This window comes from Patagioenas fasciata, chromosome 3 (genome assembly GCF_037038585.1).
Source record: "Patagioenas fasciata isolate bPatFas1 chromosome 3, bPatFas1.hap1, whole genome shotgun sequence".
Lineage (NCBI taxonomy): Eukaryota > Metazoa > Chordata > Aves > Columbiformes > Columbidae > Patagioenas > Patagioenas fasciata.
Genome location: NC_092522.1, coordinates 89,031,100 through 89,059,063, shown reverse-complemented (window position 1 = coordinate 89,059,063; position 27,964 = coordinate 89,031,100). Strand labels below are relative to the sequence as shown.

Here is a 27,964-nt window from a genome sequence, read left to right as displayed (position 1 = left end):
ATTTTCCAAATGTAGTAAAAAGTGTTTGAATACACACTTTAATATATTTTCTGTGGCATTTTTGTAAAATACAGATATAGAATTATAGATATAATGCATATATAGCATTTACTATATTGATAAAAAGCTAGTCTTTTCGCAATGACACACCAACAAGTATTTACAATATGATTCAAAATTTTAAGGAACAAATGTTTCAAACAATATTGTGTGGTTATATGATTAGAATAATTTGAGGAAAACCAAGAGACCAGTTCTAAAAAATTCCCAGACAATAAAGTACATACTCTTGCCAGGAGCACCTCCATGAACATCCGTACACAATCCTTTTCTTATTTTTTTCCCCCTTGTAGGAACTTGCATGATTTAGCTCTTTCACATTTCTACCTGGTCACAGCCCTTAAAATGACATGGATAATTATCTTTAACTTTTTTCAAGTACAGATTAATTGCATCATTCTTCCCATTTAAAGATTTCTCCAACTGCAACATTTCAAAGTTTTGACTAGAGCAGGAATTGCTATACGCAAGTTCCTTGCTAATTTAGACCAATAAATCTAGGACAATTTATGTAAGTGAAAATTTGCCCATCTGCATGTTAGAAGCATTTCACAAATACTTAGTGTGAGGTTTTGAACAGTGTCTTTCCTAGGAGGTCTGCCTCAAAGGACACTACAATGCCAAAACTAGTGACAGACCTGAAGTACACGAACGCTCTTTGTTATCCTTATATATGAACAGTATTTCGCCATCCATTTGTAAGGTACTGTCCATAGTACAGTATATATAAAGATGACCTTCATCTTCAGTGTGCTGTCACTGCTTACTGTGAGGCAGAGAAGTGCTATTATCACATTTTACAGAAGGAAAAAAAATACATATAGAAAGGGTGAGTGAATTGCCCAAGGTCACTTGGGAAGTTTGAGACAGCAAAGAAGCAAACCCACATCTCCTCAACTGCAGGCTCATCCTCTTGTCTTTGCAGCTTTGAATGAGAATTTTCAATGTGTGTTCTTTAACATAAACAAATATGTAACTAATAGAAAAAAAGCCTTCTCCAGGCACGGGCTTAAAGACTGCTGTGGTTTCCCTTCTATTCACAAATAATAAGAAAATATATTGGTAGGGCTGTTTCTGCATGAGTTATCTCCAACCCACTGAAGAAATACTAGCTACAGCAAGTCTTTCTTGAAGTAGGAGCAGTTAGGTCTACTGATTGCCAGAAAAGATGTAGGAACTCGAGAAACACAACAAACCACATTCACTTAAAAATCTAACAGAGAAAAACGTAAAATCTGAAAGGCCTTACTCTCCTTCAATGCTGACCAAGGAAGCATTTTCAGCTACATTTGTACCTACTTCGTAACGCCTTTACATCACCTGCGCAATATGAAAGAGGCTTAGCATACTGTTGAAGATGACCCATTCTCTCAAGCATTAAAATTCGTTCTACAGCTTCCCTGGTTCAGCTCTGACAGGCAGGCAGCTGAGAGGCAGCTTTTGCAGCAGGACTGATACACACCAGGGCTGCGCAGATGCAGATGAGGGCAGAAATTTCACCATGACAAGTGTCTCCCCATGTATTCGCCACCCTGGAGAAGTTGTGATCTGTGCTCTTGCAAGCTCCAGTTAAAACCAGAGCTGGGAAAGAAGGGAACCTCTCCAATTCCAAGGTAAAAACTGATTGAGAAAGAGAGCAGCAGTAACCTCGTGACAGAAAGGAATAAAAGGAAGACAGATGGCTCCCTGGAGGGAGGGACATAGGCTGTAGGTGTCATGCTGGAGTATTCAAAGTAAACTACTAAAGGAATTTTGCTTATTGTAATCCTGATCCCAGTTAGGCCATGTTACAGGGAGGCAGCTACAATAAAGTTCTGCTTCCCGCAACACTTGTGGGCAAACTAAGTCATCTGTCTAATTGCTACAGGCAATGTATTTATGAGAGACTGGGGATGGAGGACTTTTTGCCCTTATTTAAACAAAACCAAAAACAAACAAACCCCCCCCCCCACACACACACAAAAAAAACCCCCACAACCACAAAAGGGTAAAACCAATAATGGAATTTCTCATCCTGCTCACTTTTTTTTTTTCTCCTAAATCAAACCTGTATTTTCCTTTAAAAAGTAAAAATACAAAATCAAAGATACATTAGAATATCCTACTGTCCAGTAAATGTCTTACAGGCAATATTTATGGAGGAAAAAATGCATCAAGCCCCAAGGCACCCCGAAGTTCATTCTGTATCAAAGAATTCCATTTCTTCTGCTGTTGGCTTAAATTACTCCTATCACTGCAATTTTAATATGCATTTTTTGTATTCAAATACCTAAACATAAATCTAGACTAATGCTGACCAAAAAAAAAAAAAATCCTATTAAAAATACTGTGCTGTTGATAAGCTAAAACCAGCATATCATGAGAAGGCAAACTGATCTTTCCATTTACTCTGTACATAATCCGTTAGTTAAACTTCTAATTTTAGGCAGGATGCTTGATGCTTAACACTTAAAAGTCCAAATACCCTTCATATCCCTTATAACAGAGAAGAAACTTGTAAAATGCCTTTGGTGCATCAGCTTATCATTGTATGAATGTTTTAAAGAAACTCACTAGTACTATAGGAAATGTAAGCGGGCTTGTTTGTGTTGTTTAATACTCCAAGTGTCATTTCATTCTTTAAAGGGGTTAGAGCAGAGGAGGGGGAAAGGGGAGGAAGTCTTACTTAATTTGTTGCATATGTCCCAAAGTGTTATACAACTAAGTGTATTATACCAGAAAACTAAAGCAGTCTGCACTGCAGCAAACTCTCTGTAACACAAAATAGGAGAAAAATCTGGCCACAAACAAGTCAAAAATTCAGTCAAACTTCCTCTCATATTATATATATACACACACTTTACAAGCTACACCGAGTGTCCTTTCATATTCCAAAAGAAATACGTTGTAGACACCAAGCATACTGTACTTTTACTTAAAGGCTTCATCAAACCATATGTGCAGACACTTGAGAAGATGAGAGTGTTAAGCTTCCTAGGGTCCTGGAGTCAAAGAAATTCTGCTGCCCCCCACTGCTAAGTAAGTGCACTCCTTCCACAGGGGGCAACATCTGCCGATCCGTCATGGTTCCACTTGGCGAGGACCCCAAGAAACTTCCTTGGGAAGAAACAATTTTCTCAGGACTGGCAGCCAGTTTAGGGGATGTGGAAAAGTTATATCCATAGAGTGCACAGGGACTGTGCAGTCTAAACGTGTTGTAGGAGCCTTGGTGGGTTTGATTAGTGGTAAAAGCATTGGTGGATGGGGATGGCATGATGTACTGGAGCTGTGGAGACATCCCTGAAATCTGCATGGACAAGCCAGTCTGTGGGCAGCTGAACGCATCCCCGTCATTGCCACTCATAGACATATTCACAGTTGTGCTACTTGACACGCCAACATAGGAAGGAGTCCTTGGGGGTGCAAATGTCTCACCAGTTTGGTTTGTGAGCCTGTTGTAGGTTTCAGCCAAAGAAGTGCTGTATCTGTTTAGGGTCAAACCTGAGCGAGCACAAGCTGTGTAGTCAGCTGGAGCAAGGCTACAGAGCTGGCTAGTGTTGGGACTGAGGTGAAAGGCTGGAGATGAGCAAGGGGAACCCGGCAAAAGGTGAGGGTGGGTAGATGGCACTCCACTGCCAGATCCCTGGAGTAAAGTAGAGGAACCCGCATTTCCTGGAAAAGAATATTACAGTGTAAGAAGCATGTTGGGAAAGGTTCCCTTCCTAGGTGATAGATCAAGACCTTTGTCTTTTATAATAACCCTTGACATGAAACACAATCCAAATTCATTCAAAAAATGACATATATATATACACGTACGGGGGGTGTGTGGGCGACAGGTATTTTTGAAGAAACAACCTGTCTAAGACAGATAATGTAAGTTATGCTTTTGCAACCATCACTCAATACTCAGAGTTCCTGCCTGAAAGGTTAACTCATCTTTATTTGATGTGGGAAGCAAGCTGCACGGCATCTAAGATGTAGACAGGCAAGTGCTACATCACAGAAAGTCTTCTTCAAAGTTATGAATTTTGTATTGTCTGTGCTGTTGCTCTACCCCAGAGTGTCTTTCAAGCACTCTGCACCTGACTCACTGTCACAGCACCAGCTAAGGCACCAGCTCCTTAGCTCAAATGATAAAGGTTCCCACAGTTCAACAGTTTCAGGAAAGTTCGTTACTTCAGAACAAAACTTCGGAACAACTTTGGGAAAAGTGTAGGCTAAGTACCATGCATGGTTGCTTCATTTCTTGAATGGGTAGGTGGAGGTTTAGGTTTGTAGCAAAATGTTCACAAACTCTTCATTTGCCCATCTCACAACCTTTTACATGACCAATACCAGTGTGGAGTGCTCCTGAAAATGCACTGCTTTTCTCAGGACTGAAGGTTTCCCAGATGTAAGAAACACTTCTTTTTCTTAGAGATTAGATTTCCTCAAAAAGTGAGCATAGAAAAATTGATTAGGGCCTTTCACAGTCTCGCAGGCTGAAGGTACTTAACATGGAAGAATCTCCTATTTGAGAATCACATTAACTATCAAACAGCTTGATGCTGCAAAGGTATGCCTGCTGTCAATAAGTTAACTGCGTTTTTGTGATAGATGAGCTAGTGGAAAGAAAAATACATTATCAGTGAAGCCTGCCTGTTTCTTCTTGCTCTTTTGCCACAAAAGGCACAAAGCACTATGAGAAACTGCCACATTCAAGAAATCCTAGTGTAAGGCATACTTATTTTTCTTCCTCTGCTATCCAAAGGTGGGCACTTCCAGCACTAACAACGAGGACGAATTTCTAATGGGGTCTTTCAGCATGTCTCTAAACCACCCTATTGGCCAAGGTACAGTTGACTAAAGATTTTCCAAGGATCTCAGTTTCCATTCTGTGGACATCAACAGTTACTTCGACAAGCTCTTTAACCTACAACAACTGAAAAGGAAGCATGAAGTTCATGGCAGCAGTTTCTCTGTTCTCAAACAGTGTTGTTATATACAAACAGGGCAATACAGCCGTCCTGTCTCCTAGACATTTTAACTTCATAGCAGGTTACCTTTCAGTTTTACACAGTCTGACAAGGTATTTCAGGTCTGATAATGGCTTCTCATTATAGGTCTTTTTTAAGAGGATGTTCCCCCCGCCCCACCCTCCACTGAAAACTCTGCTGACCCTCATCCAACGTATCTGTGACTTAGCACAAAAACTCCATTTTATTTGCACACATCAGGCACAAATGCTCAAGATATCTCAAAGGAGTGGGTTAAGCAGAAGTTGACAAAAATGACTTTTGTGAATGTCTGTATTTTCTGTGTTTTTGCGCTGAAGACACTTAATGGTTTTACAATGCATTATCAAGAAAGAAGGAAGAATGTTTGTGAATTTGGTAGCAGGAAATCAAGAGTAATATGTCTGATTTAGTTGAAAAACCTCTGAAAGATTTTCTATATACATTGGAGTACTTTGGAAATAAAGGAACTCAAAAACGAGTACAGAGACTCCCCTCTCTGTCCAAACAGGTCATTTAAATAACCCTCCCTTCCACATAGCACTACGTCTATGATGGAGAAAGTGGCACCCAAGAGGTTATGGACTGGGGAGTGAGAAAAAACCAAATGGAGAGGACCGCTGCTGATTTCAAGGTCTAGGATGCAGATAAAGTTTGTTCACAGAGACCCTGTAGAGGGATCAGAGAGGTTCTGCAGTGGGATCCAGACAAAATGGAGAACTGGGCAATCACCAACCACATGAAGTTCAACAAGGGCAAGTGCCGGATTTTGCACCTGGGACATGGCAACCCTGGCTGTACATACAGACTGGGGGATGAGATGCTGGAGAGCAGCTCTGCAGAGAGGGATCTGGGGGTTCTGGTCGATGGCAAGTTGAACATGAGCCAACAGTGTCCCTGGCAGCCAAGACGGCAACCATGTCTTGGGTGCATCAAGCACAACATTGCCAGCCGAGTGAGGGAGGTGATTATCCTGCTCTGTTCTGTGGTCTCACCTGGAGCACTGGGTGCAGTCCTGGGAGCCACAAGATAAAAAAGATACTAAGCTACTGGGAAGTGTCCAGAAGAGGGCTGTGAAGTTGGTGAGGGGTTTGGAGGAGAAGCCATATGAGGAGTGGGTGAAGTCACTTGGTTTGTTCAGCTTGGAGGAGACCGAGGGGAGACATCATCACAGTCTACAACTTCCTCAAAAGGGGAGGGGGAAGGGTAGGAGCTGATCTCTTCTCTTTGGCAACCACTGACAGAACCCAATGGAATGGCAGGAAGATGTGCCGGGGTGGTTTCGGTTGGACATTAGGAAAAGGTTCTTCACCCAGAGGTGGTGTAACACTGGAACAGGCTCCCCAGGGAGGCAGTTGCAGCCTCAAGCCTGACAGTGTTCAAGAAGAGACTGAACAACACCCTCAGACACATGCTGTGAACTGTGGGGTTGTCATATGCAGGGACAGGAGTTGGACTTGATGATCCTTGTGGATCCTTCCAACTCAGGACATTCTATGATTCTACTAAACCATTTTTAGGTATCAAGAATCAAGGAGGCTTTCCAAGGAGGAAACCCAATTAAGCTTACTCCTATTTATTCTTTACTTAGAGGGCATTTCTTCTCCTATTCTTTTTTTTTTTTTTCTCTCTTAAATACATAAGTAGCTCCTATATTTGTCTCTGGATGTGTACAACAGAAGTCATCAAGCTAACTCTGTGTATCTAGCTGGAGCATAACACTAAAGAAGAGGTCATTGCATCCTGAAATAACTGTCATCTTCCAAATGTGATCTGATTTATCTTTACAATCTAATATTTTTACTGCCACCATGGTTATGCTAGCATTAGCTTTCTAACTTAAAATGGCTCTGATGAGAGGCAATGACCTGAACTGTGGTTGGTCAGTTGCTTTTTCTCCAAAAGTGACACACTCATCTAGATTTTTGTAAAGATTGATGGTCAAAGTTTTATCTTAATATATTTTTGTCTTGAAAGAACTCAAAGAAGACCAATACCTTGTTTGGGTATCCCAGGTATATCTTCAAATGTAAGTGTCCTCAGTGAAGGTCTCCAGAAGGCATAAGATTCTACCAGAGCTTCTAGTCCCATTCTATTTAGAACAAAAACATCAGTGTCATGAAAGCAAACTGTATTTTGTCACATTTCTCTGCATAGTTTACCTCAGAAATATATAAAAATTAGTGACATTTCAGGATTATTTTAAGTTTCATTTTGCTTTTAGAAAAGAGCCCTACATCCTAATCCATGAGATCGCTGTGATCTGAGGTCACTGACTGGGTTGGCAGCATGCAAAGAGTTTCCAGTTTTGACAGTCTAGCTCTCTATGTCAGTTTTGGCATTTGTTTTGTTTGTTTTGATTTTGTTTTGGTTTGTTTTGTTGGGGGGGGGTGGGGAGGGAGGGGAGGCACAACTTGGCTAAAATTATATGAAATGTTTTCCTAGTAAGACATTTCCTTAAAAGTAATGCTCCAGCTGACAGAGGGATGATCTCCTATTTCTGCCTAGAATAAGGTGATCCAGTGTCAACTTCTATTAAAACAGGATTCCTAATCATTACCAATGAATTGGAAAATCACATTTACAACATGAGCAATCCCTGAGTGTACACCTCTTCGGCTACTAAAATGTACAAAGGAATGTTGCGTCTTGGTTATTATGTGCTGAGCAAAATGAAGACTTCCAGTTCCTGAAGGCAATCATTTCTTTCAACAGTGTCACGACAAAACAGAAATAACCAGGTAGACAACCGTGGCAGACAATAACTAGAAGAATCTCTATTTCCTGCAGATAGAGGCTCCTTTTTTTTCTGACAGAATTCTGTGAATAATGTACCTCAGATGTATAATTTTGCTGTTATTTTTGGCTACTGGGGCCCAAAGGCCTGCTACATGTCAGCATCAGGCACATACCAAACACAAGCACTTGCCTTTGAGCAGCAGCACTCTGTAAATTCCAATTATGCAAATAGCCTAATTTGAAGCTACCAACATGTTCTTCTGATACTGCTTCTTCCCTATTGCATTTCCAGCAGGATCACAATGTATTTCAGGAAACAGTTATAAAGTATTTATTAGCTGAACCTGGACTAAAAAGATAGCCTTCATTTTCCACAGTAATGGTGACGTTTCATTTCTAGTTAAAGCGGAGATAAAAGCCACCTCCTGGAGGAATGTAGCTAAGGTGATAATTTATACAAGATGCCTTTGAACAATTTCCACATTTTATCACCACCCTAATTTGCGCTATCAAATGGCCAAGTTTATTTAACAAAACAGTTATGTTTTTCCTGAAGTATTTAAAGAGAGAAATTCTGGTCCTTTCCTGAGTAAAAGTTTTTATAGGGTCAAAATTAAAGCCGAGCTGAAGAATGAAACTATTCTCAGCACATAAATTCTGTTGCACTTTGCAAATGCACAGGGAATGCTTTTAAGAGGTGAAGCTACTGATTTCTGTAAAATAGCCTGTGAGACTCAACAGGAATGACCTGAAACGGAATATTTCTAATTAAACAGAATTATTGCATGCAGCAGTGCAGAGTAAGATAGCAGCAATAATTAAAACAATGTAGAAAAGTTGGGTATAAAGGTACCATAGTGGGCTTTTTACCCTTTTGTCACAGACTAAAATGCCTCTTTGATAATAACACCAGTTAGAGCAATGACGACAGCAGAATCTCAATATTTAGCAACTGAGTAAAGCAGTAATTTAAATTAAAAAATAAATTTTCCTTGACAATTAAAAATCTGAGCAGCATTCTCAAACATACCTTTTCAGTACCATAGAGTCTATCAAAGAAAACACCAATACTGACTTGAGTAAACCAACATTAATTTGCTTGTTACAGTAAAAGCATTCAGACCTCATCTAAAGCAAATCCTGAAACATTTATACAACGGCTGGTCCTTTCTACAGAGCTGGCCTCCTAATCCATTTCCATAAACTATAAATGTCTTTCAATGAAAAGATCTTGTTTAGGTTTTGCTTGTTTGTTTGTTCATTTTGTTTTGTTTTCCTAATGCCAAAACCAAACTTATTCCTAGCAGCCAAACAAAACAAAAAACCCTCTCTGAATAGCCCCAGTCCCACAACCGGATTCGCATGGTTGCAGATGCAGTACTCGTACTGCACCTGCGTCATCCTCGGGTAATAATAGGGCTGTCCAGCAAGTTAAATCCAGTAAAAGACTGGCTTCTGAATTATTCTTTCCTGTCTGTTTTCAAGGACATCTTCTCTTGTTTCATAGAACATTACGGAAAAATTTCTAACTCCACTTAAACTCAGAAATTTCAGAGAAGCCAGGGTTTCTCACTTCTTAAGAGGCTTCTTAATACTTATTTTACAGCTTTGCAAAAAGCATGCACAGCAGAGATGTTGCCTATGGAGAGCTGTATGGCAACATTTTTCTTCCCTGAGTACACACAGCATGTTTTACTTCTTCAGTCACCACATTTATCTGGAAGTCACTGTTCACTTGATTTCAAACTAGAAGGCTGCGAAAGAGGACAAAACTCTATTTATGCCGATGCCTGAGGCATCCCTTCCAGGCCCCAGGACAGAGCATGGCCAATTGCTTCTTGCTAGAAGATGAAAATCTTAGAGAGCAGCAAATGCAAACTAAAAGGATTTCTGTAAATGTTTACAACTAACCCATCCCTTCTATAACAATATTCTAAAAACTACTCTCACTTGCTGTCCAGTCTCAGCATTTATGTAACTCAGGTGAAAGCAGAAAACAGACTTTAATGCTGTAGCCTCTGCTAAAAGAGAAGCTCAGTAGAGCAGCTGCCAAAAGAAACTCTCTGAGTGTTCCTGCAAGCACAGCCTGCTCCCTTCTCTGCATGGCTTGATCATAAATATAGCAGCTGTAGACACCAAATGCAATGTGGTCACTGGAACTGGTGTATAAAATGTACCACAATTAAATGCTGCTTTTTTTAGCTGAAATGGTTTAACATACAATTCATAACTGGCTTAAGTATTTTGCATTAAACAGTCTTTGGATAAAATACCTCATCAGTCCTGGCAGCAGGGACTAGACCCAAGTCTCCACTTTGCACTACTCAGATTCCCCATTGCTATTTTGAAAGATTCATGGATCAAGACAGAACAAGCAATTAATCAGTTCAACCGCAACAGAGGAGTTGGAAACCAGGCTCGTTTCAAGGTCATCTATAGCCAATGGAAACAGTATTCACCTAGGAAGTCGATTTAAGACTCCTTAGGCTAAAGAGACACTTAAACACAGGTCTCCCACCTCTCAGTCAAGTGTACTAAACATAAGGTTACCACAAGAGGCAACTTAATTTCTCCCCCTTTAAGAGAAACAACGACACATTCATCCATACTAAATGACACTTACACACAAGAGAACCTGGGCTTATATCTTGACACTGGTATCTCCAATTTGTGTCTCCAGCCAGGAGAAAAAGGAGATTCCAGGAGCAGCCTGAAATCACAGACCTGAGTATGCATCAATTCCATCTGCAGCCTTCATGGTATGCCACTGTTTCCACCAAAAGAAAACCTGAGTACGTGAGTCAAGTTGTGTGCCAACCTGTTCTTGACCTAGATGGTCTGAGAAGCAGGAGCAGGAACCCACTACAGAGGATATTACTGGGAAACCTAAGTGGTCCCTTAGGAAGCCTGAGTCCTCAAACTAATTTGTCTGTAAATACAGGTATTTCCCCCTACCAGCCTTCACAAACTGATTCCGTCAGCAGTAGCAAGCCCACCTCCTCCCCCAACACCTACCTGTTACGTCCTGAATCTCTAAACCCTTTGGCAAATGGATTCCTATCGATCTTCAGGCGAGTTATCTGTGAAGATGATTTAAAAAGTTATTACTTTCAAATTCAGCCAAGTACCGCACAAAATTACTATCCTGACAGAATTAAGCTGACAGTGGAGTAGAAACATCTTCGCATTTGCATGGTTTAAGATGGTCGTCCTGAAACACAGCAAATTAAGGGCCAGCCTTCTTATCATTATTTTTGCAAATCCCCAGAGAAGCTAATAGGTATTTAATGCTACCAAATGGCAGGTTGGAATTCTTGTGAAAAATCTTCTGGCAAATGTCATTCTTCACCTAAGAGAGTACACCGCCTAACTGCAATAAAATTTAAATTAAATTTTATTCCTGTACAGCTCAAGAAGGAAATGTGAAAAAAGAGATTATCTCTAAGCTATTATCCTCCATAAAAAACCCAGCACCTTCCCCCCAAATACTCGTAATTAATTTAAATAAATAGGTACCAAATAATTTTATTTTGGTATTTACATGGCTTTCCAGCTCTTTTATTTGTAAAGATAGCAAGATATATATAAATTCACAAAATACAGCTACAACAATTGACATGGAATTAATAAAATGTGACAACGCTATGGTGCCAATATGTATGTTAATACTTAAAGAAGTGGTAATGAGAGCCAAACATTGGAGTCAAGCAACCTGCAGTTTACTTTTGACTTTTAATCTGTGTGGACCTAGATAAATTCCAGTTAATAAAAAGCACTGAATGCAGTTAATAAAAACAACTGCAACCTTCTTTAGACCTCAGTTTCTCTGTTAAGGTTCTGGGAGTTTTGGAATCACTGGAGTTAGGACCAAAAATGCTTTAAAAATCCTATCCAGATGTGCATCTACACTTAAAGGTACAAAAATACCTTTAAAAATTAGACTGCTCTTTGCCTTGTGCTTCAATGTTGTATCTATAATTAGGACACCATGAACTATGCTAATTAGATTGTGTCATCTCCGTAATAAGAAGGACTTTTTACATGCAGCATTTAGCCCACATGGCCCGAAGTCTCAGCTATAGCCTCCAGGTGCTGCTTCGATACTACTAGTGAAAGCTACTTGCAATCCAAAAAGGGTTTAGACAATGTTTTTTTTTTTAATGAGTGGTATAATAAAAGGATCCTCTTTTCTTCTACCTCTTACTTCCCTGGTCTAGTCTGAAAAGCTTGCGAAGTGCTAAGCAGAAAGCACAAGTTACCTGTTGATTTTGGTATGCTGTGACAGTGGTGAAAACTGTCTCTGGAAAGGAGAAGGCTTTCACCCCTTCTCCTGAAGGGATGGGCTTGATGGGGGACAGATCGTCTCCACAGTCTTTCCGGATGACATGGACACGAGGCTGATATTTATGCATGGAGTGAAGGATAATCTATGCGATCATGAAAGGAAAAAGATAACATTTATTAGAAAGGACACCCTGCTGTTTCAGGGCTAATAGGTTTTTGGAACAGATTATGGTATGTGTTTACCATGCCACTTACTGGAAATCAAATGTGTTCTCTAACCTCTGAAGGTTCTTATTACAGTAGTCTAATCCCTGTGCATTTATGTTATTACCAGCACTAAGCATTTAAAAATTACAACTCAGGAGCTCCAAATTCAGAGACTGACTCAATGGAGACTGGCTAGATAAATAAATAAATATATAAATAAATGGAGCAAGGTCCTGGTCTCACTGTAATTAGGGAAGTTTTGTCACTTTTTTTTCCCCACTGGAGCCTGGATTTGATCTAACAAGATTAACAGCAGCAGCATTTACCTTTTGTTTTCAGAACCTTCAGTATATGCTTGTAGCATTTTTTTTCTGATATCCCAAAGGCTGGAAACATCGCTTGTTCTGAACACAAGCTGAGACTCTCATGCTCAGAAAGAACAGAAACTTGGAGTAAAATAATACTAAAATCCAAAACGCTAAAGTGTTAATAACCCAAAAATTGTAATATGTATAAATAATATCAATAAACAAACCCCTCTCAGTATGCAGTAGCTCAACTAAGAAAAAAGGATAAACAAATACATGAATTTATAGTGCCTAAAATTAAATACAAAAATACCTCTTGGTATTGCTCTCAAATTTTAGAGGAGATTTAAAATACAGAATTTTCCCTCTATTTTACTCCACTTCAGCTAACTACTACTAAAATAGAAGATTTCGATTTAAAAAAAAAAAAAAAAGGAAGCTCAATTATTATTGTTGGAAGGCCTGAGAAATTAGTAACTTGATAAATAAATAGTCCTATGGCTATTGGCCTGTGGAACCCCTCATCAACGTTCAGGGAGAGCTTTTTAATTTCCTGCTCCTTGAGTAGCCTCAGTATGTGTATATGCACTCAACAGAGCCCCTGTGCCAGACATCATGGAAGTTCATTCATCCAAATGACATAGAGGACATTACACTCATTTGGATAGAGTTTGGCTAGTTTAATACACTTGGTCCTGGCCAGATGACACAACCCCCTTTTGGATAAGCCAAGTTTCTGGATAATAAGGAGTTTTATTAGCCTGTAAATAACGTTTTGACAATGATATCATAGGTTTCAATTAATTTGCTCATAGAGTGCCCTATGGATGTTCTCATATGAAGCCTTTCCCCAGTTTCTGGAATCTTGCACAGGGCAAGATTTTTATAACGCAAATGTGTATTCTTGTTTACAACACTCCTTTCAGTTCTCTGCTGGAAAAGATCTACAAAATGAAAATGCAAAGAAGACAGCACATTCCTGACCCTGTTTTCCTGTGAACACCCAGTAGATACCAGGGGAGATAATGGTGCAAGAGAAAAAAACATAACCAAGGAGAGGTCTGTTCCACTGTTCAAACCCATCACTACTCTGTGCTTTGCCATTTCCCTGGGTGTCACTGAACGTGCCGCATTCTGCTCCCACCCTGATTACTTCAACCCATCAGCTCTGCAGTGCAAACTACCACTTGCCTACACGTCAGACTTGACCGTAATTATAACCCAGGCAGCCATGAACAGCTCTGCTCATGTATCAGAGCAAGTGAAGTCACAGCAGCATGGAGGCAACCACCTCCCTATCTGGGTGGCTATTGCTGATTCTGGTCATCTCTTAAGAGCAACCTGACTCAGCTCCGTGCTATACTGAAATTTTCTGCACTGACATGCTGTTAGATGATTAGTGAATCCACAGCAGGAAATTTTTTCTTGATTTTGTATTGTGCCTTGCACAATTGGATCTTTGTTAACAATCAAGACTCTGAATTCTAAATATGTAGTACGTAACTGCAGAACCCTAGAAAGAGCGACACTATAAAGACAGGACATAAAAAGACAGGCAGATGCAATATCTACTTGAAAAATGGTTTAGCTCTATTATTCGAAGTATCACCTAAAGCTACTGTAAAGAAAAAGCTAAGGAAATGGATATTCCAGCTTTGCGTTTTCCATTGCTTGCACAGTTAATAGCAGAAACGGGATCTAATGCTTATCTGCAGAAGCAGCAACTTTACTTTTGTAGGCTTAAAAGCCAACAGTAAAAACTCCCAGCCAGAACAAACCCCACCAAACGTCAAACACAAATTGGCATTACTTTCAATTCACAGCTGAAGAGCCTGCCTCTCTCCACAAATCCCTCACAAGGCATCACCAAAACACTACGTGGGGTAATAAATCTCTCCCATCAAATGTAAAATTACACTTTGACCACTGCAGCTGTCAAGACATCATTATCAGATGGAAGACATGGCAGCAGGGAGCCCACAGGCAGGCAGCAGGGCAAGGCAACAGCCTGTCAGGACAAAGGCAACCAGTGCACCTGCAGACACACAAGGCTGGGATCACTTTCAGGATTACCTTTGCAATAAATTTTTTGAGCGATGCTGCTGTGATGAGGCCTCAGCGCTGACCCTGAGTTTGGGTACCACTGTGGCACCAGCGTCACAGCCAGCACAAGCAAGAGCCCAATTCTCTTTTGTGGGAGAGATGCCAATCCTCTGGCAGCTTGATGGGGCACAGATTAACCAGCCACCTCCCCACCAGTGGTATGGTCCTCACCTTGATGCTGTTTTCACCAAAAATCCACCTTCATCCCCTCTGCAAAGCTCAGGCTTTCAGCAGTCAGGGAAGTGTGTGAGACCGAGGAGCATGGATTCCCTCTTCACAAAGACAAAAACTGCAAGTGTAAATGCTGATGTTTCCCAGCTTTTCATTGTGACAAGAACATATAACTACCCATTGACTGTAAGCAGAGCTTGCTACTTGGAGCCAAGTCTGAGCACAGTAACAGTCTGCTTCCAGCCTCACCCCACTTTCAAATGGGGGGAAAAAAAATGTAACCACCAAGGACCAATTAACACGCTAACAGCCTCATTTTCACTAAAAGTTAAAAGATGTTCCTCTGCATCAAAAAATACTCAGTTGAAAAGCATAGAAAACAGCATAAAAAATATTGACTTTTCCCCTCTACCGAAATTCAGATTAAAAACTGCACAAAAAATAAAAATAAAAAAAATCAGCCTGCTCCAACCAGCCAGAGGGAGAGACTGCTTTTACAATACAGCACTTACTCCACAGCCGGGAGAGGGATGAGATTCATTAACAAAAAGCAGCCAGACCACGCACTTCTCAGTGTCAACTGCAAAATCCAGGTTTACTTTTCCCTACCATCGCGACATGGATGAAAGACACAAAGGCCACAAATGTGTCTTTAATGATGCCACTGGGCCTTAATGCCTCTGTAAGAACACAACCTTTCCAAAGTAGGGAATTCACCTTGGGACTTCTTTTTGATGTCAGAAATACACAAGGAAAACATATCATTACAAATTTCGCTTGATCTCCTCAGTTTGTAAGTAGAACCGATGTATCAGAGAGTGCCCTACATGCAGATGTACTTCAAAATCTCTCTGCAGAACCACACTACAAAATCACGTCGTTACAAACTCCCGCTCAAAACACCGATGAAAATAGAAGCAGGCAGCAAGGAGCCCGGAAAGCATTCGAGCAGTAGAGCAAGTTGTCTTAGAGGTAGTTGTTCTCCTCTCACAAGAAGTTAATCCCAGACCAACACAATGCAAGGGGAGCCATGAGGTAGGACCACAATATAAATACTACACAGGAATACTACCTTAGCATCTGTTTGCAAATTCCCATGGATGTGGGTCACTTCTCTCACTGATTCTGAGAACTAATACCCTGGAACAGGTAAACGGGCCTTGAGTTGATCTCAAGTGAGCTCCCTTCCTCAATGCCTGCAAGATCAAAACCTAGCCTAGATTTGAACACAAAAACTTTGCAAAAGCTGACACCTCTGAGGAGCAGGGGAAGAATAAAGGAACAACATCGACAAGGATTAAAGCCCCAGAAACAGACAGCATGGAAAGCATGCCCAAAGAACAGCCGCCAAAGCCTGACACTGCTTGAACTACTGGAGGACTGATGGTAAAGGTTAGAGACCCCACGGAGGTTTTTCTGAGCCATTCTGCCTAAGTAGGAGGGGGAAAAAAAACCCCAACTTTCTAATAATCTGACATATACCACAACTCCCATACAGGGGTGGGAGAGTCAGAACACTTGATGTAAAAACAAATATTTGAGGACAATACAGCCTTGACCCCTAGCTCTTCCAATCCCCTATCCCTCCCCTGGTGCCCTCTTGAGCAAAATGGTTCCTTCCTGCTTATGAGAAACAATTGTTTTTTATATTCATCACAAAATATGATTATTCGTTTTCCATTATTGCTGGAGGCATTCAGAGGCTACATAGCTTTTTCAATACAGCATTCCACACTACCATAGCTTTAAAAGCAAAAAATTACCCATTGGAAGAGACACTTTTCTGCTTTCTGCTTTTGCCTTTTCTGGTAATTATGAATGACATGTTTGCAATTTCCCAGATTTGAGAAATATGAAATTATTTTACAGTCATCCTTCTTTTGTCCTTTTATTTTAATACTTAAATTTCCATTTTGGGGAGGAGGGGCATTGCCATAGCTCCGAATCAGTTCAATGTGTCTTGAATCACAAAAGCTGAAGCTTTGCTTCACTAGTTTCCAAATCGAAACACTTAACTAAAGACCAGAAAATTTATATCCCCCTACATTCTGAATGATGGTGTGCTGTGTACACTACACAGATTTCAGTTCAGAACAAAAACAAAGCTAAGATCTAGGATGGAAAAATAAAGCAACACAATTCTCTACATAGCTGAGATTTTATCGCAGGGCAGTTTGCAACTCCAAGTGCACGTCTGGACCACGGTACCCACGTATCGCCCCTCTGAAATGACTGAATACAAATCCAGCCAGCCTGGCCTCTGTTAGAGAAGGGACGTTTTACCCATTCCCATGCACTTCACTTTTTAAAGCCCTCACCATAGACCCAGCACACAGACAAAGCAACTCCAACTCGAGAAGAGCCGCAAATGTACAAACACTGGGGAAACTAAGGGAACTATCTGCGCTAACCTTAACTCAAAAGTGCACTGCCAAATGAGACCCCATCACTGCGATTCTGAAAATCAACAATGTAAAATGTCTTTCTTATGATCCTAAACAAAAGCACTGATAGCTCAAGAGATGTCAATACCCCCACATACTTTTTAAAGAAGAGCATGATAAAATTATGAACAGTATTATACGAAAGGGAGGCTTTTAGTTCTCGATATCATATTCACTAGCTCAGTCCAGCCAGTCTCCTGTATTCTTGCCTCCATAACATAAAAGCTGTAGCTCCCACACAATTTGACCAGACTCTCATGTTATTCTCTTCTGCAAACACAAATGGGGAAAAAAAAATCTCAAACTTGAACTCTGTATTGTCAAAATGCCTGGCCTATTGTCACGGAGTTACAACTATACTAAAAGATGCATGTAGTATCTTTGTACTCTGTGCCAGGTACATTTTCTTTCTCTCCCTTCCGTGAAGGCAAAAGTATCCTGCTCTAATAAATCGAGCTATGCTAAGGACAATGGAATCCACACCCTGCCTCCAACATCTTGAAACTCTACCACTTGGAACTTAAGGCTCCTTCTGAAAGGAAGTCAACATTTGCCATTTATTATAGGATTTTGAAAAATTAAAGACTTCACCCTGACTAAAAACCATTCTCATATTTTAATTATTTTCCAAGGTGTCAAGTAAAACTATTTTAGGGATTGCTGGAAAGATACTGGCTTACATCTGCCATGTTTCAACAGTTTTGAATAGAAAAGGAAATATTAACATAACACATTTTGTCACATTAGATAATGTCATAACTAAACAATTTAGAACTTGCAAACAGAACACTCACACTGCATACGTCTTCGCCAGTTTTTTCAGAAGTAATGAGCCTCAGCTGTGAAAGGGTCTTACTTCATAAGGTATGTAATAAATCATTATCAGAGCAAACCCAGCTCCCATGTTGTTCGGTTTTGACTGCAATTATTAACACCTCATGGGATTTCACGCAAATGTTTAGGTTAAGAAAATAGTTAAGTGTATTTTTATTCACATGAAGTTATTACACAGTATTAATGTTTCTCCTAGCCACTTGTGAATTTAAGCGTCTCTTTTGATGGGAGCAGAATTTGCGAGTAACACACTTGGTGGGAAAACATGAGAGCAATTCTGCCCCTTCGTATTAGGCAATTTGGCCTTGTAAAGCCTTACTTTGCAGAAGGAGCTCTGTCTTCGAGGGGGGAGTAAAACAGCAGGCTCTAATAAGCAGTTAATTATCGAAGCAGAAAGCAAGCAGATTTTAGATCTGGACGGTAAAGTTCCAAAACAGCTTTGAAAAGTCAAGCCTATTTCTGGCACCCTGAAGCTGTACGTCAGAGCCTGTCAGGGCTGAGCAATGCGCCTACATGTAACACTGCAGAAGAGCAAGTACTCACATGCCCTTGGTCATCCAGCTCATTATTGGTAAGCTTCAGTTTGTCAAAGCTGATCACTTGTCTCATCCACGTCTCCCCGGAGGCGGGTGAATCGGGGTGAATATAAACACGAGGTGGTACCGGGGAGTCAGCGTTACCAGCCACCATCCACTTGGAGCTATGATAAACATACCTATAAAAAGAAAATAAATACCTATAACCACAAAACACAAATTAATTTATCAGACCCATTCAGTATTAATAAGTTCCATCAGGAACCCACCAATTAACAGAACATGAAAGGATGATTTTAAAACTCTGGTTTTTTGTTGCAAAACACAGGTCTGGTATCTGCAAAAGTAAGGCTAAAAGACACACTCTGATCTGACTTCAGTCTTCTGACAATCAGTAACAGTCTTAACACCATGCTCCACACTGAGCTTTAAGCTGGTGTCAGTTCATCAATTGTTACAGCTCTGCTCTGAATAGGCATCAGCAAACGGGAGAATCTGGTCCTTCATTTATCAAATCAAGTAGTAATTCTATATTTGGAAGATTCAGTATGTTGAGTCTAATATAAGAGTCTATAAATAAAGCTATTGAGGGGAAAGAACATTATGATTGGGAAAATAATGAAACTATGTCAAATTATACTCCTACTATTTCTGCAAGACCATATTAATTGTCTTGAATAGCATGCAGAAAGGCATAAAAGCGAAAAAAAAATCCGAAACACAGCCCATATTTCATTTGATAGGCCAATGATGACAAAGCCATTTTCTAATAAAAATCGTGCCTGCTTTGGTGGAAAAGTTATTTTGAAGGCAGATACTTTACAGGACAATTTAAAAAGCACTAATTGAAAATGTCAAAGTATTTTCTTCAAGTACAGTAAAATTCTAGTAATTCCACTCTATTTTTTCATAAAAACAAGAAAGACTTTATCAAGTCATATGTTTGTACAATTCAATTCCTTATTAGAAAAAGACAAACAACATAACAACAATAGAATTATCCAATACATGCATTACTCTGTTCAGTTTATATTAAGCTGTAAAACTAATATCTAGAATGGTGAATGAAATTCTCTCCTGGAGACAAATTCTCAGCCCTAGATCACACAGTCAACTGTTGTAATATTTTACAGTCAACTGGTATAATATTTTTAATTTATTTTATATTTTTTGTTTTCTACTAAATACATGCTTTCCCTACAAAAGTAAATAAGGTCATAAATACACAAAATGTTTTGAGCAACAACTTCAGCTTCCAAATATATACAAGGCCAAATTTTGCAAAAAATCTAGACCTAGATGTAATTTTCCTCATTTTCACTTAGTTTTGCTACTTACTATGACAGCTAAAAACTAGACTCCATGCAACTGCTGTAGTATCTTTCAGATCTAAAGATCCACAAGACAATTTGAAAAGCCACATGAACAGACAAAGTTAAAATAACAGCAATTAAAAAAAAAAATCATAGATCGTACAGCAAAGAATGAAAGCGAAATCAAGTAAAACATGTAGAACCCTAATATTTAGCAGGAAGGTTAACGGTGCGGTACTGATATGTGATTACAGAAATCTTAAGTTTGCCAACTGAGAAAATACTGCCCTTCCTGAAACTTTTGTTAAGTTACTTCTGTTTTATGGGCATCATGTATCACACTGGGCAGACAGTGCAGCTCAGTATGACTGTATTTTAAATGAAAGTAGGTTTAAACAGCTCATATTTAATATACCTGGGTTTAATTTTTAATACTAACATTTTTATTCATTTGGTAATAATTTCCTCGCTTTTTCTATGAATTAAGGAATTGCTCAGACCTTATAGGAATGAAGTGTTCAGAGTGCTAAGTAAATGCACACGTGCAACACAAAGCAAGAAAAGGGGTTTCATTTGAGCTGCACTGCACTGGTCCAAAATTAAAAAGTGTGTTTTCCTCTACTGTACTGTCAGAAAATCCTCCCCTAGCTGTATGTACTGGACATCCTCAGCACTGATATCTGCACCTTGTTGAAAAACACATAATCTAAAACAGTCCTAAGCAATGCCATATACCACACGAGTAAAGGATAAAATTGCAGTGAATGAAGCAAGGACACACAAGAAACATAAGGCAGTGTTTGCTTAGGACATGAGGTAGCATTCCGGAAGAACCAAACTTTTAGTCTCAGTCTGAAATATTCCTCATTCTACAATTAAATCTGCAGCGGTTTTCCCTACATTATACTAAGTATGGGGTTGAAACAATCCAACTAGTAATTGGTAAGGGCCTGATCCTGCCTCCACTGAACTACTTGCCCAGGCTTCTCCTGACCACTACGGAACAGGACATGGTATCCATAAAGCAAGACCTACAAAACGTCCACAACTCACAATCACAACTGCTGCGGGCCCAACCCTGCAAACATTTCTACAGGGCCAGTGGTTTCAGCGGAGTCCAACTAGCTCCCTCGAAACACACTGCCCTCACCACAGTGAGAGTTTCAGCACATAATCCCTACTCCTAAATGTCCGAAGAACAACCACTTTTGTTCCTCACATTAGTTGTCAGACAACAATGCCACCAATTCTGTAAAAAACAGTAATCAGAAACATTACGCTTTGTAAATCTACGTAAGCAAATATCTGAGGGAACAGATTTAAATTAAATTATATAATCAATTACAAGCACGACCAAGAAAGCTTATATGTCATTAAATCAGACACTGATGCTCGTAATGTTATTAATTAATGTTACTGTCATTTAGAACTAGAAAAATGCACATTTTCGTATTTATTTGTTAATAGAAAATAATTCCCACCGACATGATGAGGAATAAGATATTATAATATTTCCTGATCACACTAGAACTGCACTCTCTGAATGCCAAAACCTGAATGTCTACCCACAGTACATACACAATATAAGGCAAATGTATAAAGGGCTTCAACTGGAATTTTAGCTAGTTTTGCCTACTTGGCACAATCTTTTTTTTTTTTTTTTTTTTTTATGCACTGGGATGAAAATAGGAATTTGAAGGAGGGTTAAACACGACTTTCTGCTAATTGATACAGTGTTAATGTTTCCTCCTAGTCGCCAAGCTCCCTATGGCCCGCATTGTATGTTTTTTGCCTTAAAATCACCATACCTGTATCTTTTGTTATCCACTGGCACAATATCCATAGCAATATAATACTGCTGATGTGGGTCTAAACCTGAGATCTTCACTCTCATTGCGGGAAACATCCGCCTGAACATGGAAAGAGAGAGGTCATTTTTAATATGAAACAGACTCAGGAATGATTGTTTAGGAAAAGTAACCAGTTCGTGGGATTTTTCTCGTTCTTCCTTTTAACCTACAGAGTCCTTTTGGACGATTATAGTTACATAGCCATGAAATGGCCCATTCGATATGTCATAACAGATTTCTAAAGTGCATTTACTCGAACAATGCTTCGTATGTTTTGGGATACGCTTTGGGAGTACAGCTATTACCACATCATTTCAACTTTATTGTTAGACAGTAAATCATTTGGTTTTGAGACTTTACTTTAGCAGTACACGCATTTTAAAGCCGTTTGAGATATTAGCTAGAAATATTATTCTGGAGATGTGCAAACACCACCTCCACCCAGCAAGACCAGTACTTATAGAATCGCAAATTGCCACTGCAGTTCCAGCTTACAATAGCAAATGGTGTATCGGTTCTGTACTAGCAAATTAGAAAGCTAAAACCACGGTGATACAATTATCACACCGCAAGGATGCAGTTATAAAAGCCAGCGTGCCGTGCTGTAAATCAACAATATGGTCTTTATTGAGACGGGACTTCCTGTCTGCAGCTTACTAAAGGTGAAGTGCAAGAGCTACTCTGTCTTTGAAAGGTATAGTAAAACTTCTTTATTGAAAGCAGAAACGAATCTACGAGGTAATTTAAAAAAAAAATAGTTCACGGTGTACATCGTTCTGTGAAGAAAATGGAGTAATTAACTGATGCAGTGGTTTTAACATAAAAACGCATTTTGAAGCTCACGCTTGGTATGCCTTTTAAAAATAAAGTTCATTCTTGAAGCCAAAAAAAAAAAAAGTCCTAGTGACGATCTGACTGCAAGTTAATGAAAGGTACTTTTCGTATTTTATAAACCTGAAAGCCATTCCAGTTTATTCAGTATCTGCTGCTGTTGTAAAATATATATATATAAATCAATTAAAGTCGTTATTGGAAAGAAAAATCCTATCTCCGTTATTTCTGAATAAGCAGGAGGGTAAACCTGACTGCGGTTAACTAGTTTTTGCTGTTTTTTCAGTGCACCTGTAAGATAAAACAGAAATTCCCCGACTAGACTCTCGTAAGACAAATGTTGCTTTGTGCTGTTTAAGAGAGCTTTTCAATCATTAATAAAGCCTCTCTGAAAATGTAGAAGGTAGCATATGGATTCAATAAAATATGTTTTTGTAATTTCTAATAAGTTCAGATACTTTTATACTACGCAGGTTTTTACCATGTGTATCCACTGGAAAGGGGAAAAGTTTCCCCTCAGAAGGACACAGCGCTCCCAGATCTCACCCTAATGAACAGGAAACCCGAAACGCCACATGTGCCCGTGCCCACCTAAAATTATCGCCATCTACCTGCCTCGTAAATCTGGGGGGTTTCCCCCGGTTTTTTACCCGCTTTGATGTGCCCGCCCGCCCCGGGCTCTGCCCGCCGCCCCTCGACCCGCCGAGCCCGGGCCAGAGCCCCGGAGCGGCCCCGCGCGCGCCCATTACCTTCCCGCCTTGGTGATGATCATCTCGGTGCCGATTTCGTGGAAGCGCTTCCAGAGTTCGGCGCCCTGCAGGTCCACCCGCGGCGCCTGCGGCGTGGGCAGCGGCGAGCCGGGCCTCGAACCCTTGGGGGAGCCGCCGGGGGAAGCGATCGGGGAGGCCGCCAGGAAGGTCTCCTCGCAGCCGCCTGCGGAGAGAACGGAGGAAGCCAGGGCGGCCGGGGGAGCGCGGACCTCCCCACCGGGGGTTCTCCTTCAGCTCCAGCCGGGTCCCGGCGCCGGGCCTGGGTTTGGGCCGTGGCCTTGCGACGGGGCGACCCGTGTCCCCATCGGTCGCGCTGGGGCGTCCGGGCGGCGAGAGGGGCGCCGAGGAGTCGGGCTCGGCTCCCCGACGCGGAGCCCGGAGACGAGCAGCCCTCAACGCCGGGCCGGGCGGCAGCGTGTTTGCGCTGTGTGACCAGCGGCACATTTCGTTTGGAGACGTTTAGCGTGACCGGCGCCGGCCTCAGCGTGAAAATGCACTCGCGTCCATATACAGTAAATGTACAGACACATATATATGTATATGCTGTGTGTATATGCATATGTGCACACATAGTTACATATACACTTCCAGCATATACATATGTATTGTATAAGCGCTTTTTCCCCTTTTCGGAAACAAACACCCAGCTGTTGCCCCACCGAAAACGCCGCCGGCCGGGGCCCGGTCCGCCGTCCCGGGGAGCGCTGCCGGTTTTAGCCCGCAGTGCCGGCAGCGGGGGCTGCCCGTGCATTGTGGAAAGACAGAAGGAATAACGGAGAAATAGAATGCCGGCTGCGGCGGGGGAAAGGGGGAGCCGGAGCCCTGCCGGAGCAGCGGGCCTCCCGCCCGACAGTTAAGGCGCGGGCAGCGACGCGGCGGGTCGCGGGGCGGCACTCACCGGCCGGGGCGCGGGCGGCGCAGCCCAGCTCCATGTCGCCGCAGGTCCTGCCGGCGGTGGCGGCAGCAGGGGAGCTCTTGGCGCAACAGCCGTTGCCCGCTTCGTCCTCCGCCGCCTCGTCCTCGCCGCCCAGCTTCCGCCGCTTGGGTTGCCGCGGCGGCGGCGGCTGTTGCTGCTGCTGTTGCTGCTTCTCGGCCCCGATGAGCGCCTCCACGGAGAAGGCGTGAGCCTTGAGGCTCATGGTGGTGCCGGGCGAGGACCTCCGCTTGTCGGCCATGCCCGCCCCCCTACAGCCCGCGCATCCAGGCGCGCCGCGGCCGCCGGCACCGGCACCCACGCACGGCCCGCCGAGCCGACCGCCCTCCCGTCCTCCCGACCGCGCAGGCAAGGGGCTGGGGCTTTTCCTCGCCTTTCTTTTTAAATCCGAGTTATCAGCCAAGTTTTGGTTGGTTTTTTTTTTTTTTTTTGGTGGGGGGTGTTTGTTGGTTGTTTTTTTTTTTTTTAGGAGGAAAAAAAAAATCTATTCCTTTCTGCAGATGCGCTCCTTCTCTTCCCCTCCTCCTTCTCCTCCTCCACGTTCTGCCCCGTCTGATGGGCCAGGCAGGACTGACATGGGTAACAAACGCTCTGCGGACACAAATTAGGGCTTGTAATTGAAATTTGTTGCCTTGATCTGTCAGCACTTCCAGGCAGGAGACCGGTGGGAAGAACTTGCTCATTAGTGTCACTGCGGCGGCGGCGGCAGGGCGGAGCCTCGGGGCGGGGGCTGCCACGGCTCGGCCGCCCGCAGCCCAATCAGCACCGCTCCGGACCCACCGCCCCGGCCGCCGCCACGGCCCTGGCCCCGCCGCCCTACCAGGGGGCCCCCGCCGCGGCTGCCGGGATCGGGGAGACCCGCCCCGCCGTCCCGCGCCCGCCCCCGGCCCCTCCGCGCCTAGACCGAAACAGCGCCGCACCCCAGAGCCAGCGGCAGATGAACCCCGCAATAAACGTTAATGAGACTCCCACCCCCTTCGCATCTCCCCCCGCGGGGAGCAGGCTGGCCGAGAGCCCCAGTTCCCTCCGAAACGCAGGGGGGACGGGGGGGCCCTCCCGGGGCGCTGAGTTTCGCTCGGGAAAACCGTTCGGACTTCAAAACCATGACGTTGTGCTTTTTCTTGCTGTTAGGGATTAGTAATTATTAGTATTATTCGGCTGATGGACTCAGAGATTCATCGTGTTGTTATTCAAACACTGGCTGCAGAGAGGTTTCAGCATCCGTAGCCCCCTGTAAACCCGACCCATTAAGCACTGAAGCTGCAATAAAAAGAGAATTAAACTGAACCTTGTATGGACATGGATGCATCCAGCCGCAGCAACTTTAATAATAATCATGTTCAGGTGCATAAAATAGTTACGGGGTAAATCCTTTCGCATCTTGCCAGTGAGTAAAACTATTAAAAGTTACAGATTTGGAAGCAGATATCCTTTATTTGCATGCCCAGGGAAATGAAAAGCTATTGAGATTTTTGTTGTGTTTTCTTTCTTTTTTTACTCTTCTTGTTGGGAGATTTTTTTTTTCGCAGAACTAAATAGATTGATATGCTCCGTTGAGGGAAATGGAATAGAAACCCTCTTTCTGTAAATAATCATGGGGCAAATCTCACGGTTTCAGGGAATGGGATCTCGGCTTCATTTCTCTGTTTTGGGCAACAGAGAGAGACGAACTTGTAGTGTGATTCATCTCTGTCACAGTTTCGGAGGTCCTGTTCTGGTCGTCGAGTGGCACAGCTGAGATTTCTGATCGTAATCTAGAAAGGAAATAGCTGCCATTTAGGAGACGTAACCGTCTCTACTATAGCATTTTACTTATCCTTAAAATGCAAATTTATCCCGAATTTTTATGGCTACTTCGTCAGAAGGTCTGAGGAAGGACTGTATAATAAATATACCCTAGAGACAAATCATCCGTTCAAATAAGGTTATCAGCATTCAAATTGTAGTAGTGCTTTCCGGACGTGAAAATACAGGTATGTGACAGATAGATAATGCATTAAATTTAAAAAAAAAAAAAAGAAAAAAAGAAAAACAAACACGAAACCGTCTCACGAGCACTAGACTTTGCACATTGGGAAAAAAATCGCAATTTGTCTAAGAAAAATTCACCACTACAGGAAAAAAAAAAAATATTCCCCTGCAGTGGCTGTCGCTGTGAATCGATAGGAGAGCAGAAAATGCCTAATGCCTCTCACCGACGAACAGTGCTGTGGAGTTAGTTTATCTTTACATTAAATCTGGGACATATTAACTGTACCGTGGTCTAAAGTCTGTCTGCTCTGCCTATTCCAGTCGTGATTGAATCTGAAGGAAATCAGATGTGCGAGAGTGCTCGAAACGTGCTAAGCTGGAGGATCTTGCAAGAATTTAAACGCCATCGCGGTGGGGATGAGATCGATGGGGAGAGGAAGGAAGGAAGGAAATAGATGTTATCTGTCTGAGGGCGCTCCGGCAGCCTCTCCACCCGCCCATCTCCGACGGCACCTTCCGCGGCCTCGCTTCGCGCTCCCTTCGCCCGCGGCCGCCGGGCCACCCGCTCCACCGCCATCGGCGGGGCCCGGGGGAGCAGGTACTGAACCCCACCGCGGGTGCCCAGGGTTGAGGGCGCGGAGGAGGGCGGGAAGAGAAGAGTGCGCTCCGCGGCGGCGGGGCCCGGAGTGCGAGCGGCGGGGGGCGCGGGGGCTTTAGGCCGAGGCTGCGCTTCTGGCGGAGCGTGGCACGGGCGGGGAGAGCGGGGTTGGACCCGAGTGACCGCCGGGACCTGCCGGGGGGCGAACACCTCCCCCTCCGTCCCCGGGCTCTCCGCGGCGCAGCACCGGAGTAGCGCAGCTCCGGCGCACGGGCGAGGAGGGAGCCGGAGCGACGGGGTGCCGCGGGAGTCCCGGAGAAGCCTCTGAGCACAGGGTTGCTGGTCCTGCCCAATTTTTGTTCCTTTCCATCCCCCTAGAGCCAACCAACCCGCTTTTCCGCGGAGGAGCCCCTGACCCCTTGCTCTGCACCGCTCCGCACCGCGGGGTGCGCCCAGCTTGCCCGTCCTACGACAGATGGACGAATCGCTCGGATTATATTGTTCCGGGAGGGTGGGTGCTTCTTGTTGTTGTTGATTTTTTTTCTTTTTGCCTTGCCACATTTCTGTAGGTTGATATGTGGCATGTTGTTTTCATTCATTGCCTTTTTAAAATAAATGGGTGGAATTAAATTTATCGAACAACCTGTGATCCATATGTCTGTCCGATTAATTTTTTTATGGGATGATGAAAGAGAGAAGCAGCTCTCTATATAGTCATCTGCTAAAGGAATAACATGTATATTCAAAACACCTTTCTGGGGTTACTTTTATTTCCGGACGTTAAAATGCAGTCCGGGTTTTTAGGCAGTTGGGTGAGGCGCTACTTATTTGATGTAGGAGAATTGCATATTTACACTTCCTGAAAAAAAAAAATAGTAATTAAAAAAAAAAAAAAAGGCTTAAACTTTTTTCCACCAGAAAGGTATTTTCATTCGCTGCCTTCGAAAATCTCTAGTGACATTTAGGGGATGGTTATGACCGTATTTTGCCATCCACAGTGTGATTTCCGCAAATGTTTTCGAACGTTAAAGCCGA

The 27,964-nt window shown here is 42.5% G+C and overlaps 1 protein-coding gene and 1 long non-coding RNA gene across 4 annotated transcripts; one reads left to right on the top strand and one right to left on the bottom strand.

Moving 5' to 3' along the window:
• Positions 1 to 22: 22 nt before the first annotated feature.
• TBX18 (T-box transcription factor 18) lies at positions 23 to 25,051 on the bottom strand. Its single transcript, XM_065835852.2, has 8 exons — positions 24,325 to 25,051; positions 23,406 to 23,589; positions 21,784 to 21,885; positions 18,670 to 18,841; positions 12,035 to 12,202; positions 10,791 to 10,855; positions 7,034 to 7,128; positions 23 to 3,711 (listed from the first exon to the last, which is right to left on the bottom strand). The coding sequence occupies exons 1-8, from the start codon at positions 24,599 to 24,601 to the stop codon at positions 2,987 to 2,989; spliced, it is 1,788 nt and encodes a 595-aa protein (XP_065691924.1). The 5' UTR covers positions 24,602 to 25,051; the 3' UTR covers positions 23 to 2,986.
• Positions 25,052 to 25,305: 254 nt separating this feature from the next.
• LOC139827753 (uncharacterized) lies at positions 25,306 to 27,571 on the top strand. Of its 3 annotated transcripts, none has more exons than XR_011738677.1 (3): positions 25,306 to 25,704; positions 26,653 to 26,929; positions 27,308 to 27,571. It is a non-coding gene; the product is annotated as an uncharacterized lncRNA (long non-coding RNA). The 3 variants fall into 3 exon arrangements; XR_011738676.1 differs by having other exon boundaries at positions 25,306 to 25,747; XR_011738678.1 differs by lacking the exon at positions 25,306 to 25,704 and adding an exon at positions 26,086 to 26,333.
• Positions 27,572 to 27,964: the final 393 nt, after the last annotated feature.